At 57.7% G+C, this 12,846-nt stretch overlaps 6 protein-coding genes across 6 annotated transcripts; 4 read left to right on the plus strand and 2 right to left on the minus strand.

Annotated features, from left to right (window-relative positions):
* Nucleotides 1-534: 534 nt before the first annotated feature.
* On the plus strand, nt 535-2,088 carry SCHCODRAFT_02516360 (uncharacterized protein; the record flags this gene model as incomplete). Its single annotated transcript, XM_003027417.2, has 1 exon — nt 535-2,088. One exon carries the CDS (start codon nt 535-537, stop codon nt 2,086-2,088), a length of 1,554 nt encoding a protein of 517 aa, XP_003027463.1.
* Nucleotides 1,935-5,246, plus strand: SCHCODRAFT_02640212 (uncharacterized protein). Its single transcript, XM_050346132.1, has 11 exons — nt 1,935-2,439; nt 2,485-2,710; nt 2,970-3,145; nt 3,206-3,405; nt 3,459-3,603; nt 3,654-3,794; nt 3,847-3,943; nt 3,995-4,206; nt 4,260-4,631; nt 4,686-4,820; nt 4,981-5,246. Exons 1-11 carry the CDS (start codon nt 2,248-2,250, stop codon nt 5,182-5,184), a joined length of 2,100 nt encoding a protein of 699 aa, XP_050197866.1. The 5' UTR covers nt 1,935-2,247; the 3' UTR covers nt 5,185-5,246.
* Nucleotides 5,247-5,433: 187 nt separating this feature from the next.
* SCHCODRAFT_02590298 (uncharacterized protein) lies at nt 5,434-7,120 on the plus strand (the record flags this gene model as incomplete). Its single annotated transcript, XM_050343982.1, has 2 exons — nt 5,434-5,671; nt 5,702-7,120. The coding sequence occupies 2 exons, from the start codon at nt 5,434-5,436 to the stop codon at nt 7,000-7,002; spliced, it is 1,539 nt and encodes a 512-aa protein (XP_050197867.1). The 3' UTR covers nt 7,003-7,120.
* A 153-nt stretch (nt 7,121-7,273) lies between these two features.
* On the plus strand, nt 7,274-9,354 carry SCHCODRAFT_02554034 (uncharacterized protein). Its single transcript, XM_003027420.2, has 3 exons — nt 7,274-7,399; nt 7,453-7,507; nt 7,558-9,354. Exons 2-3 carry the CDS (start codon nt 7,453-7,455, stop codon nt 9,069-9,071), a joined length of 1,569 nt encoding a protein of 522 aa, XP_003027466.2. The 5' UTR covers nt 7,274-7,399; the 3' UTR covers nt 9,072-9,354.
* Nucleotides 9,355-9,428: 74 nt separating this feature from the next.
* On the minus strand, nt 9,429-11,035 carry SCHCODRAFT_02590302 (uncharacterized protein). The gene has a single exon (XM_003027687.3). The coding sequence runs from the start codon at nt 10,533-10,535 to the stop codon at nt 9,855-9,857; it is 681 nt and encodes a 226-aa protein (XP_003027733.1). The 5' UTR covers nt 10,536-11,035; the 3' UTR covers nt 9,429-9,854.
* A 77-nt stretch (nt 11,036-11,112) lies between these two features.
* SCHCODRAFT_02084699 (uncharacterized protein) lies at nt 11,113-12,399 on the minus strand. Its single transcript, XM_050341737.1, has one exon. It carries the CDS (start codon nt 11,963-11,965, stop codon nt 11,186-11,188), a length of 780 nt encoding a protein of 259 aa, XP_050197868.1. The 5' UTR covers nt 11,966-12,399; the 3' UTR covers nt 11,113-11,185.
* Nucleotides 12,400-12,846: the final 447 nt, after the last annotated feature.

A 12,846-nucleotide genomic window follows, 5' to 3' on the forward strand; every position in this document is an offset into this window, starting at 1 on the left:
GCCACCGCCCGAGTCGTTCACATAGGGGAGGCGCCCCAGTATACTGTGTCATAGGAGCCGTCAACGGTTAGCGGGGCACTACCTCTATTTATCTTAGCGTAAGTCGAGCGCGCGGCGCTCCAGTGCAGCCACGCCAGGCCTGTATCATGTACGCGCAGAGCGACTGCGATATGCCATACATATACAGAACTGTTTAATTATCCATTGCATGTACAAGAATATATACTCGCATATACAGCACGCAAAACATTTACTAAAACGGTAGACGCAGCATCATTAAACGTAGTTGAGGTAGTGAGTGCGCAATACAAGGACAGAACGAAAGTTGGAATGTTCAAATTGACAATAAAGTTCAATGTGGCGCTGGCACGCCGCGTGCAGGTCACGTTTTTCACGTGCATCCCCTCGGACATATAAGTCACGGTTCTCGAGATTTGAGCTGCCGTTTCTCTCTTCTTTCCACACCACCACCACCACCACCACTACCCCCACCAACACCACGCCGCCGCCGCCTACGTCAACCTTATCACCACCATGACTATCGGCAGAGATTCCTCTTCCCAAACATCATGCCTGTTCAATGAGGATGCGCTCATCAACCGCCTTCTCCCGCCAGAACTGCTCGCCACTATCATGATCCTCAGCATCGGCCAGGACTGGCACGAGAAGCGGCCCTTCATGGAGCCTCTCGCATTCAGTCGGGTCTGTCGCTACTGGCGCAGCGTCTGCCTGAACACGCCGCAGATTTGGTCGTCAATCTCTTACGGAGGCCTCTACCCGGACGGTGTTCGTAACGACAAGTTAGACGGGTATACTCCGCTCATGTGGCGCTCTGGCGCAGTCGAGCTGGCCGCTTTGCGCGAACAACTGCGCCGATCGGGGACATTGCCACTGGACATCGTGATCGGCAGATACCACGACGATGACAACGCTCCTGCTGGCGTCGGTCGCAAGCTGCATGAAGATGACAACTTCATCTACCTCTGGAGGACCGTCTTTCGAGAATTGCCACGGTGGCGAACGGTCTCGTTGGTCCTGGACGATCACCTTCGTTGCGCAGCCCCGAAGCCCTTCGATTGCGCTCTCAAGGCCCCAATTCTTGAGGAAGCCACCATCATCTGCTCGCATGGGTACGGTGACAGGATTGACTTCCGATGGCTGGCCAGAGCGCAGGCACTTCGCCGCTTGCATCTCTTACAAACGCCGTCGCCTTCGCGCATACAGCTACCCTGGGAAGGCCTTACCCACCTCACCCTCGATCTTCGAAGTGTCGAGGAGACGACGCTGTATGACTGCTTCGAGGTCCTACCTCGGTGCGTCGCTCTCGAGCATTTGAGGATCGCCGTCGGCACAGGCGGATATCCTGGGCTTGAATCACCTGTTGTCCTCCCCTCGTTGCGCTCGCTCGTACTCGATCGGGCAAGCTCATTGTGTCAATGCATATGTGCGCCCAAACTTGAGTATCTCGCCTGCTATATGAGGCCTTTCTGGAGGCCTTTCGCCCTGACACAGAGTCTCATCGAGCTTGCCCGCCGAGGGCCCGGTCTTCAAGGACTCCAAGAACTTGTTCTCGTGTTCCAACAAGACCCCGCGTCAGTGCGCGTTCAGTCGGCTGCCGCACTGGGTGCTTTCTTCGTCACGCTCCAAATCTCGCCCGGATCTCCTGTTGACTTGCCTAGCGAGTTGGAGGAACATACACTGGATGAGCTCCTTGAGCTCTTACCCGCTCTAGAATGTTTGGACCTAACGACGGATGACTTGGGCCGCGTCGACCTTGCAAACTTGCGGGTGGCTTCTTCCCTGCGCGATCTAGCCATAGAGGGCGATCTTTCCGAAAAAAGCCTTGCCGATCTGCGAGCGCTGTTCGCCGATGGAGGGTTGCGCAACCTGACGAACCTGACTCTGCGCCAGACCAATATCTCTAAAGGGTTTAGCACGGGCTATGAAGGCCTAGTAGCTGCGCTGGGCCAACGTGGTGTGACCGTAGAGACGTTGAATGTGGGCCGAGGCGACTGCAATGGGCAGAGGCCGGTAGACGATTCTCTCTGGAGTGACGAAGTACAAGCACCGTCCTGCATACCTATGTAGAAATAGTGCCCAGTCAACGTATCGCAATATTCTACACGAACAACAGTGCCTGGAATAAATCGAGAGAACAATGGGCTGGTCTTTCTCCATATGGAAGCCTCAATTTCGTGACGCGGTCTGAATTTACGACTTGATTCCTGTCCTCTCGACGCGCGCGACATGGCACCCGCGGCCTTCCCCCGCGCCAAAGTCCTCTTTCTCGCTGAGAACTCTGTCCAATCGCTGCTCTCGTCAACCCTTGTCTCCCAAGTCGAAGCTCTTCTCGGAAGTCACCGCATCCAGGACGCCGCGGATCTCGCCGACCAGCAGAGGAAGAAGGTCGAGGGGAACATCAGGATCAATGAAGACGAGGTGCGTGAGCCATGTAGCCTGAAAGATGTTGCTGATTGCGACCAGCTCGACGAGCTGCGCTACGTGTACCAGCGCATAGGATGGCAGCTGTTCTCCGAGACGCTCTTCGAGGACGCGGGGAAGAACCTCTTCAACGGCGATACAGACCCACGACTACTCATCAGCTACTACCCTGAGCTACGCGGGAATCTGTTCACGAAGGGTGATACCCTCGACGTCTTCAGCGGGGTGGCGGAACGTATGCCGACCGAGACCAGTGTGGACGATATCAGTCAGTGTTCCTGTCCAGAATCGTCCCTTTGAGTCTACCCGTATCCCCTCTCTTCCTCCATCTCCGAACTAGCTTCCTGCGCTCCATGCAAGTCGCGTGTCCTCCCTCAAGCCCCTGCTCCCTACCTCGATCGCCAAGCCCCAAGCGCTCAGCTGCCCTCACTCCCCCTCCCGTCTCTTCTCTTTTCTCTTTCTTATTACCCCGGCTCCCATTGACGCGCTCTTTTGTGTGGCACTGATCACAGTCGTCTACAACCTAGTCAGGAACTACTCCCCGCACCTCTCGCCGAACACGGCGACCGCGCCCCCGACGGTCGAGCTGCGCGCGATCATGCGCACCGCTGCGCAGGACATGCTCGAGAGCTACCTGCGCAAGTGCTGGATCCGCCGCTGCGTCGACCCGAAGGCGGCGCCGGGGAGCCATCCGGCGTATCCGGTGAGTGGTAGTGCAGCTGAAGGAGGAGTGGATGGAGAGGCTGACATGCGTAATTTGCAGGTTGTGGATACAGTGTACGCAAAGGTCCTGGCTGTCAATGGAAAGACGCAGGAGCTCGCTGCACTCATCCAGGATGAGCGTAGCGAGATCGTCGCCACGGAGATTGAGCCAATTTTGGTTGAGCATAGCCAGTTTGACGCGCTCACGACGCTGTACCAACGACACGGGGACGCGCGGAAGCTGCTCGAGCTCTACTCGAAGTGCGTCTTGTGCTTCTTTCCGCTGGTTCAGGACTGACAAACACCATCCTAAGGATCGCGGAGGGCGAGTACAGGACGGACGAAATACAGGACCCGCTCGAGTCCATGATGACGCTACTCGCCGCCCAGAAGGATCGTTCACTGACACAACAATGGGCACTCTGGATGATCAAACGAGATCCGGAACGAGGATTGAAAGTGCGTTCGGCTGTCACTTCGCTTGTATGCATGCTCAACATGCAATTCAGCTCCTCATGCCCGCCCGCGATACTGGAAAGCGCCGTGATCGACCCGAGGAAGACCTTGCTCTACTGGAGCAGGTTACGGAAGCCAGCAAGGAGGCAGGCCAGATGTTCTTGGAGTACTTGGTACTGCAAAGACGAAGTTCGGTACGCGATGGTGGTGGTCGTAGGCAATTCACGGCTGACTGTCATGATATAGAACCGCGAGCTACACTCCCGGTTGGCGAGCGTGCTCGTCGACAACCTCCTCGACGCAACGTCAGACTCGGGCACGTTGAGGTTATGGCAAGCAAAAGGTGAGCCCCTTCCACCTATGCCACGTTCCTAATCTAACCCCTCGCCCTCAGCCCGCTCCTTCGCCTCCAGCCACGCCGACTCCTCCTTCCTCCGCTACTTCGCCTCGACCACGCCCGAATCGCGGACAAAGCACGAGCGCTTGAAGGCTGCCTTCTTCCTGCAGCGATCGGACCTGTATGATACGGCCGCTATGAAGGCGTGCCTAGAGGGCTCACCACATGCATCGCTGTTCGCCGTGGAGATTGCAATACTGGATGGCAAGGTGTGTTGAGTACTTGTAGTCATCACCATACCACACTCACGCCTTACCCTCAGCTCGCCAACCACCGCCAAGCCCTCACCCGCCTCGTCCACGATGCACACGACGAGATCTCCGCAGAGACGTATTGCGCGCTCGGCGGCGAGGTCATACCACCGAAGATGGTGCAGGCAACCGCGACCGACTCACTAGGCCCGGTGTGGTCAGCATGGGCCGCGCGCGGGACGCCGGGGGCGGGGAAGAGGGGCACTGTTGATGCAGCCGGAGGGCGGAATGGAACACCGGGAAAGTCGGGCGTTGACGAGGGCTTGCGGAAACAGCTTTTGCAAATCTTGTTGGAGGTGTACGTCGGGGAGAAGGATGCGGAGTCGGAGAAGCGTGCGACGCGGCTACTGGATGCGCAGGGGGTGAACTTGGAGGTGGTGGATGTAAGTGTTGTCCGTTCGTGTGACCTCTGACGGGATCGCTGACCGGTCATGCAGGTCTTGACACTAGTACCTCCGGCGTGGCCGTTGAAGACGCTGTCGACATTCTTGACGCGGTCGTTCCGGCGCACACTGCATGCGCGGCATGAGGGCAAGCTGGTCAAGGCGATCAGCGCGGGACAGAATCTAGAGGTACGTGCTAATCGGACGCTCTCCACATCCTGTATGCTCCTGCGAGTACGGTCGGCGCCTGCAAATGCCACCGCTGGTCGATATCGCGGCGCGCTGATTGATGCTGCGGCCCGCTGCTTGGCTCGCACTGGTCGGACGGTTAGACTCATAGCATGCACAGGTTAAAGATCGCAGCTGGCATGTCATACGCGAGCGAGGCGCTCTGGTCGAGGAGGCTGGGGATGAGGGCGGTGATGAGGGAGAGGGTAATGGTGAGGTTGTTGACGAGAAGGCTGCGCTCGCCGAAGCGGGTGATGTAGACGGACACGTCGAGCTGGGCGAAGTGGGATACACTGAACCTCAGACGGCGGACGTGCACGTATAGTAATAGTATCTACTAATACCTTTCTGATTGACATGCATATCAATATCGTTTCGGAGAGCTCGAAGTCGGATATCTTGGTGGGCGGCAAATTCCGACAGCGGGTGCATTTGCCATGTTTCTCTGCCTCTGCCGTCCGTGATCTATGTTCCACCCCGAATGTTTTCTGTCACTACGCTCAGACCCTCGGTGGTTGTGGCTGCGTAGCTCGGGATGTCGGTAACGGCGTTGCCGTTGACTGTCAAAACAATCATGTCAATCCATCCTACAAAGGACGATCCCGCTCTTTCGTTATCCCCTCATCCTGATTTCCGCCCCTCGTCCATTCACTGCATACGCGACGCAGGAGCGTATTCAAGTCGAAGCAAGGAGCACATCGCAACTCCTGAAGCGAAAGGGGATTTTATCGATCTTGCTACAAAACAGCATGAGGATGGAGACACCGAAAGAGGATTTGACAGCTGGTGCGCAATCGTACTTCCGAGTGGGAGTGTTTCCATTGCTCACGCAGCGCATATAGTGCAACGACTGCCGGAGGAGTTGCTAGAAGAGATCTTTGCCTACGCGGAGGGTAGCAAGAAGGAGCTCGCGTCCTATTCCCTCGTCTGTCGTGCATGGTCCTGGCCGACACGTCCCTTCCTCTTCAGGGTCGCCAACATAGACACTGTCATCCACCGAGGAACTCAGCGCGATGCAACTATGTCTTCGACCGCCTCTATGAGTTCAGCGTACTTCGCCAAATCGACAGCGCATAGCATCGACCAATTCATCGCATTCCTCCGAGCGCATCCCCCCATCGCGCAACAATACCAAAGGTTCCATCTTGGACAGCGACCTTGGGTGGATCCCGTGAACAGCATCGTGGACGATACGATCGCGCAGTGCTTGGACTGCACGCCAAATATTCGATACCTGGATGCGAACAGCACTGAGGCGCCCTTCTCGAAGGCCCTGCAGGCCTCTGTTGCGCGCAAGCTCCGTGCCTCTGTCGTTGGCTTCTCCATGATACAGGATGTGATGGCCATGCCCCTCGTACAAGCAGCAGTGCGCGACGCAACCCACCTCGTCTCATTACGCGTATCTGTCCGCGATCGCCTGACGCCTATCCGCGGTCTCAAAGCCAAGGGGGATACCCCTCGCCCCTCAATCCGCTCCCTGGACGTTGGCCCGGCAACGCGCGACCTCCCCAAGTGGCTCGTCTCGGACGACTCGCCCGTCTCCCTCGAGAATCTCCAGGAGCTCACTATCCACGAGACAGCGCTGCACATCGCCTCCATCCACGAGCCGCTCTTCACCGCTGTCGGATCCTCCGTGCGCGTGCTCACGCTCGCGTCGTGGGATCTCGACTTCAGCGTCAAGTTCGATCTGTTCCCGTCGCTCCGCGTCCTGCGCATATGCGGCATGTCTCTACGCGGCATGTCTGCGAGTCGCGCGTTACTGCTCTTCAAGCAACTCCCTCACAGTCCTGCACCGCAGCTGGAAGAAGTCGAGCTCGTCTTCATGCCTGTGCGCTCCATCGACGACGATGAGCGGACGAAGGGCGTCAAGTCATGGCAGGACTTCGCGGACGTGCTTATTGGGCCCGGGCTCATTGGGTTGAAGAGGATCAAGATCATGGTTGACGATCGGGCAGAGAGCGCACTTCGTGCCAATTCGCCTCGTGCCTTCCGTGGGCGTCCACCAAAGGCGTTGCGACTTGCGATGCATGGAGAGGAGGGCATCGCGCCCGAGGAACCTTGGACGACCGCGGAGCAGGTGGGAAAAACTAGGGAAATTCTGCGAAAGATTTGTCCCAAACTCGTACAACATGGCTTGCTGTAATGGCCTAGCCCCTCTGGCAGTGACGGCATGTGATCTTGACTTGCTTGCCGCAGGTGTGAATAGATTATATATTCTTGCCAGGAAGAAGGATCAATGTCCGTCTAATTTTCAGTCAAATCGCAGTCTGGTAGCCTGGTTGGTTCAGTCCCCTCGTCATTCCACTTCATCCTCTCGTGCTGAATGTGGGGGCTCAGATGGCTAGGCGCTAGACGTGCAGTCGCAACCTGTGAACCGCCGACCTCAGTGTGCCGTACTCCCGATATCAAACTCTATCGAGCTATGTTTTCCCTCACTGCCACCACCATCCCTTGGTCGTACGCCTTGCCTCTCGCCACGACAGACGAGGTCATCGACAAGCATCGCCTCGACATTCCGCCCTCAGAATTGTGCGCCAATAGTATGTACCTCGACTGTCTTCGTCGCCGCTACGCTAACCGTGCTTCATCGCAGATGGAGTCAGCGGCGTCTAACGACTCACGCGCCATTGAGGAGGGGGAGAGCGCTTGTGGGTCGATCTAGTGTACTACCGCATGCTTTCACTCAACCTTTGTACAGCGCAGCGCCTTCCCATTGAGCTTCATCAACACATCCTTGCCGATGCAGACCAGAATACGCTCATCAATTACTCTCTTGTGTGCCGCGCGTGGACTTGGCCCACCCGGCAATACCTCTTTCACTCTCAGGCCATCGACATCGACGTGATCATCCTCCGGGGGATGAAGTCCTCCCCGCCTGAGACTATGCATAGCGACGATCAGTGCCCTTACATAGGTCCCGAGAGCGGTCACTGGGCTACAATTCAGATCGAAAGGTTTACGGAGGTCCTCCGTCACAACTCCGCCCTCTGCCAACTATATTCCCGTTTCAATGTCGGTACTCGCGCTTGGGCTGACCATATCTATACGCTATGGGGGCGCGAGACCGTCATCGACTGTGCCGCTGACGACGCGATAGCATCATGCCTAGATTGCTTGCCCAACATTATCCACCTTTGCACGGGCGAAACAGAGACACCGTACTCGCAGAAACTGCAGGACGCGGTCGCAAAAACGCTCAGAACATCGGTTGAGCGACTGAGCATGGCGCAGGACCTTGTCATGATGCGTCCCCTCCGAGAAGCTATCGGTAACTCGCCCTGCCTCCGCCAGTTGTGCATTGCTTCCAAGGAGCCACACATGCCCCTGGGAGGCGGAAGGCTAGAGGACACGAGCCATCGCCCAACTATCAAGTCCCTCGTCGTCTGCCAACCGACGGAGTCAATGGCTTACTGGCTTTCGGGGACCAGCCTCTTCTCTCTCGCCGCTGTCGAGGAGCTCACGATCTCCAAACCCGCCGCGCTGCCTAACGCGTCCCTCTACAAGCCGCTTTGCCATGCTGTGGGGGCGACCGTGCGCATTCTGACCCTTGCATCTTGGGACGACGAGTTCGTCCTCGATCTTTCCCTGTTCCCCGCTCTTCGTACCCTCCGCCTCTGCGGCATGATGCTCAGCGGGCGGATACCACACCACATGTACAGGGATGAATACTCTTCTCGCGTGGCGACGCTGCTGCGTCCCATCCGCGATGGCTCGCCCGTGCGTCTGGAAGAAGTCGTGTTTGTGTTCGCCCAGGACGACAGGCGGAAGTACATTAAGAAAAAATCTTTCTCCCCCGATAGAAGGTCGCGCCATGAGAGGTCGCTCCGCGACAGGAACACGTCGCAGTTCTGGGGAGGAAACACTGGGGGGAACACTCGGCCATTGCCCGAAGATCCATGGATGGCGGTATCTGACATCCTGACCTGTGGCAACCTTCCGGATCTAAGGAAGGTGGCGGTCACTGTCAGCGATTGGGAAGTGCTGGACAACCCTGTATCTCCCCGCCCAGAATGGATGTATCACAAGCGACATGGCATTCGGGAACATGAAGTCCTGCCCCTCGGTCACGGACTTTTTGGAGGAAGCAAAGGACTTTTCGCGTGGGAGCTCAGACGTCACGGTGAAGTTGTGACCGTCGAGCAGGGAGAGGAAATCGCAAGGACGGCGATGCGGCAGTTTTGTCCCAAATTGGTGAAGCGCGGCCTGCTGTAGGTTTGCTCCCCAGGTTGTATGACGCGGCGTACGCTCGTATTGTATCTACTAGTGTTGGAAAATGTATGCATATGTAGCATTCGATACAAACGTCTCCTTCGTAAGAAAATTATATGAACTCGGGCTGAGCTTCTCGACACATCCCATTATCATGTAACGAATCCAGGGAGTGGGACAGCAGGAGGATGCAATTGGATGGGTTAGACCGTCGCGTTGGTGCCGACTTCGTCCTATTCTCAATGACTTGTCGAGATCCTGGGGTTCATCGTAGCAGATACGGAGCAAACGCGGCAGTGGCAGAAGCTCGAGAGCCGGACAGCTGCGCACGCAAGCAGAAGAGGTGGCGTCAGCGGGAAGCGCGTCGTGTGAGCAGCGCGGGGGGAACAAACTCTTCCTGAGTGGAGGGGAATGAGATCCTCATATCACGGTCGGACCTTCGTATCTGCGCGCGAAGCGTTGAGAAAAGGAAGGCGACGCCAACGTTGCTTCATGTCGGTGATGTTCGTGCATGAGTGGTTAACTCAGTAGAGTGCATCGTGGCTGCTTCATCTCACGAGCGAGAGTTCGCCAATGCGCAGATGAATGTTTTGAGTGAGACCCGAGGTGGCCCTCAACGAAGACATGCTGAAGCTACGCTCGGACAGCGCAAGGCATCCCGAGCAGCTCAATGGAAGAGGATGAGTAGGGAACCGTATGCGGGCAACAGAAACGGAGATAGGAAGGAGTTCGGGCAAATGAGGAGAGGCATACGGAAAGCGAGAAGCTCGCACCACTTTTCTACCATCAATTCGACCCACAGAAAGCCATAGAAGTGGCGCTACTTTGACTGAGGATACGGCAGCGAGACAAGTGGTGGCGGCGTTGACCATTCAGCAAGAATTGCGGTCGATACTGCACTGCGGTGGCGTTGGCGAAGAGCACGAGCTTCGTCCACTCCAAGAGACCTCGAAGGTATTCGAGAACGATAGCGAATTCTGCCTTCTCAGGCGCAAGTGCTCGCGCGACATCGGGTGAACGTGCGAAGGTCGTGTATACCGCAAGGCCCCCTGTAGTGAACGTAACGGCAAGGCGAAGAGACGTCCGACTGAGGTGAGTCATACCGATCTTCAGGCTGCCGTCTATTGATCCAAAAAATCCGGGTGAATGGAAGATCATGAGCGCCCGGATGGTTTGGAGGGTGGTGAGAGCGCAAGCGGCGCAGTCGCTGAGCATTTCATGAGACCTCTGGCGTTGAGCTCGAGCGTTCTTGGCGCGATGGGGGCAGCGTCGAAGGTGGGGCGCCGCGTCGATGGGCGGTGGTGCCAGTCTCGTCGTGCTTGGGGCAGGAGGCGGGTTCGCATGCGCAGTCTGATTTCCGGGCGCGCATCCGTCTAGAGGGTGGAGTACGGCGTGGGGGTGGAGAGCCCAGCGCAGCGCGGAAGAAGCACCCCCATCACCTCGGGCTTGCGGGGCGCGCCGTTGCATGTTGAACTCGGGCGCGCACGCGCACCCATTGATGCGCGCCCTCCGTGATCCGGGTGGGTCCAAGTGGGCGCAGTGTTCACGCGCGCATGTTCGACCCGCGCCTGGAGCGCGGACAATGGAGGACCCCACCGAGCGCCGAGCAGGTCGTCTCAGACTAGCGTCACCCTTGACGAGCCCGAGATGTCTGGTGCTGCACTCAATAGAATAGAGATGGATAGAGCGCGCCCATCCCTCGCGATTGGTAGACTCCTGACGTCGGGGAAAGTTCTCGAGAGCGCATGCTGAAAGATGTACCTTGGAGCTCGGGGCCACACGCAGAGGCGACCTCAAACGTCGCGGCTAAGGATCACCACGGCGCCGCTGAACGCATCGAGGGTCGATTCGGGTCTGCTGCCCACGCCGAGATGGACATTCGGGGCGGGCTAACGCGAAGGGGCTTCGCGATGGGCAGTCGCATTTCGTCACAGGGACAAAGGCGCCCCAAAGATAGGGCGGGCGCGTAGACGTGAGTTTGCGGGACGGGCATGGGAGCGTCGCGTAGCGGTATGAGAGCAGCGCGCAGGGTGCATGGGTGCATGGCGGGACAGAGCAAGCTGCGAGAGTAAATCGGCTGCGAAAAATAGACTCTTTGGACGGAAAATAGACGAAAATCAACGCCCTACAGCGATGGTGACGGCGGTGAGGCGCGCGCAGCGCTGCGGAACGTCGGGAGCGTCAGAGAACACCAAGTCCAGGGTGGTTGGCGCCAACAAAAAAGCAAGTCGGTGTCCACAAATGGAGACCTTCGTGTTGGCGCAGTGATCGTGAGGGATTTCGGCCATGGACGGACGCGCCACAGATGAGGTGGAAGTTCGACACCTTTTTGGTTGAGGACACGGCCATAAGCGAAGGAAGACGATCATAAGGGGGCGGGCATTGGGGTCCGAAGAGATGGGTGGCTTGGAGCGAAGGAGAAGACAAGGCCACAAGCGGCGCCAAGAGCAAAGCATGACATGGCCACAAACAAGCCAGAAGCGAAGCGAGCACACCGCGGAGGCGTCGAAAAACATGTTTGAGGCAGCGAGTGGAACGTCCAGGATGGCTTGGCGTCGTTTGGGGCCCCAGAGGGTTTGCGGGGGATGCGCTGAGGACCGCGGGGTGGCGCGGGGTTTGTTGAATGCTGTTGCTGATGTGGGTTCAGCGATGAATTGGAGTTCGACGACCTGCAAGCGATGCTGATGGTGTTGTTTGCAGAAGCGCGCGCCACCGCGGGTCTCATGAAAGAAGATCGCTGATCGAAGAAGCGTCCATTCAGATGGGAGGAAGCATGGATTCAGCCAAGAGAGCACCGGGAAAAGTGGACGAGTGATTGCAGGACGGAGCGGGTGATTGAGGACGGACGATTGGCGACGCGCCGCAGCCCGCAGCCAAGAGAAAGACGATGTGGTCATGTAAAGACTTGAGTAGCGTGAATAGAGTCGAGTAGAAGGCGTACAGGACGCGGTAGGGTGACTTGCCGTGCGGGAGATGTCCGGCGTGTAGATGCAATCGGCGTGTAGACGCAATCGTCGGATGCGCGCATGCAACTGCTGGATGTCGAGAAGGAGATCAGACGACGTCCTGAGCAGCAACAGAAGGCGGTAACTGAGGGTAGCCGGCGCCCGGAAGCGTTGTTGGGCGCGCCTCGAGGTGGGATGGAAACCGTCCGTTGAGGTGAGGTGGAAACCACCCGTTGAGGTGACATGGAATCATCCGTCAAGGTGAGGTGGAAACCATCCGTCAAGGTAAGGTGGAAACCATCCGTCGAGGCAAGGTGGATACGCGCGCCGTCGGGAGGATAGGAACGCGCCGTTGGTAGGCAAGGGTACCGGAACGCGGGGGGACGACGACGATGTTCCTCGAGGCGGGTGCAAACACGGGATACCGGAGTCCGTGTTCTGTGGTTGGACAAGGAAGCGATGGCTGCAGGAGACCACTGAGAACAGAAGACAGTCACTCGTGAGTAGACAAGGGAGTCGCTCGTGAGCAGAGAAGAGTGTCGCTCGAAGGAAGTTGACGTCGAGCGAGGACGTAGGAAACAGGTCCGGACGTCCCGAGCGCAGCTGGGCCTCCGTATCACTCGGGAGGAATATGCATCCCAGAAGGCTCTATTCATTCGAGGGAAATACGCCTTGGGGGGGTCCCCCCGTCTATTGTACTTGAATGCACACCCAAAAAGGGTCCGACGAGGTCCTCCGATGCGGCGGTGCACGATCAGAGCTCGGAGGCGGACGGTTTGAGATCTGAGCTCGGAGGTATGACGCTATCGACGAGGTGGGATGCGGGACGTTGA

This window comes from Schizophyllum commune (assembly GCF_000143185.2).
Source record: "Schizophyllum commune H4-8 unplaced genomic scaffold SCHCOscaffold_12, whole genome shotgun sequence".
Lineage (NCBI taxonomy): Eukaryota > Fungi > Basidiomycota > Agaricomycetes > Agaricales > Schizophyllaceae > Schizophyllum > Schizophyllum commune.